Source organism: Eimeria mitis, genomic scaffold (genome assembly GCF_000499745.2).
Source record: "Eimeria mitis Houghton genomic scaffold, Emh_scaff258, whole genome shotgun sequence".
Taxonomy (NCBI): Eukaryota; Apicomplexa; class Conoidasida; order Eucoccidiorida; family Eimeriidae; genus Eimeria; species Eimeria mitis.
In genome coordinates, this window is record NW_013570921.1 from 5,116 (window position 1) to 6,305 (window position 1,190).

Sequence of the window (1,190 nt, forward strand, 5' to 3'; positions counted from 1 at the left end):
ACAGCAGCACGGTAGCACCAGACGCAGTAGCAAGAGTTCCTTCTATGCAGAAGGCTCGTTCTTTCTGAGCGTTATCGTCAGCAGCAGCAGCAGCAGCAACGGAGGCAGCAGCTTCACTGCAGGATTCGGGCTTCAGCTTAGCAGCAGCAGCAGCCGCAGCAGCAGCAGGCGGGACAGCAGCAACAGCAGCAGCAGCAGGATCATGGGGATGAGCAGCGCCGGAGAATCCACCAAGACCACCAAGAAGCACCGCAGCAAGGCTGCAGCTGCAGCAGCTGCTGCTCCTGCTGCTGCTGCTGCTGCTGCTGGCGCGGCGGCAGCAGCAGAACCTCCGAATGCACAGTCTGTGGCTGCCTTCTGCGTAGCAGCTGTGGAATCCAGCAGCAGCAGCAGCAGCAGCAGCGACAGCAGCAGCAGCAGCAGCAGCAGCACAAGGGCTGCTCGGCTGCTGCCTTGCTGCTGCGATGGGACGGCTGTGGGGCCGGCAGAATATCTGTGGACTGCCGACGGCACGATAGCCAAAATAGCAGTGCGTGTTGCTGCTGCTGCTGTTGCTGCTGGTGCTGCTGGTGTTGTTGCTGGTGTTGCTGCTGTTGCTGTTGCTGTTGCTGCTGCTGCTGCTACTGGTGTTGCTGCTGGTGCTGCTACTTTTGCTGCTGCTACTGCTGCTTCTGCTAGTGCTGCTGCGGTTGCTGCTCCTGCCTTTCCCGCAGCTGATATTATACTGCTGCTGCTCCTGCTGCTGATGCTGGTTCTGCTGCTGCTTTTGCTGCTGCTCCTGCTGCTACTGCTACCGCTGCTTTTTGCTGCTGCTGCTGATCCCAGCAGCCTTCACGGCCGTCCATATGCGTGTGCTGCTGTTAGCATTTGCATACATGTTTGCTTCTGCTTCTTCATCTTCTGCTGCTGCTGCTGTTGCTGCTGCTGCTGCTGCTGTTGCTGCTGCTGCTGCTGCTGCAGGTGTCTAACAGCCTCACGCTGGAGACGTATACTCTCCCTGATGGGGTGGACGTACGCCCGAGCTGCGGCTGCTGCTTCACTCCTGCAGCAGCAGGTGCTGCTGCTGCTGCGTTTGTAGTTGCGGGCGCAGCAGCAGGAGAAATCCTTGCACTCAAACAACGCAGCAGCAGCAGCAGCAGCAGCAGCAAATCGTCTGCCTCGCTGCTGCCCGCGGCGCCAACAGCAGCGCT

General features: G+C 59.7%; 1 protein-coding gene across 1 annotated transcript in view; it reads left to right on the forward strand.

The window, feature by feature from the left end:
• Positions 1-208: 208 nt before the first annotated feature.
• The window catches only part of EMH_0005680 (uncharacterized protein), a gene marked incomplete at both ends in the record, with an annotated part of 12,040 nt that continues 11,058 nt past the window's right edge, over positions 209-1,190 (forward strand). Inside the window, 2 exons of the mRNA XM_013497279.1 lie at positions 209-529; positions 961-1,188. Coding sequence (XP_013352733.1) covers positions 209-529; positions 961-1,188 — 549 coding nt within the window. The remainder of the gene's footprint in view (positions 530-960; positions 1,189-1,190) is intronic.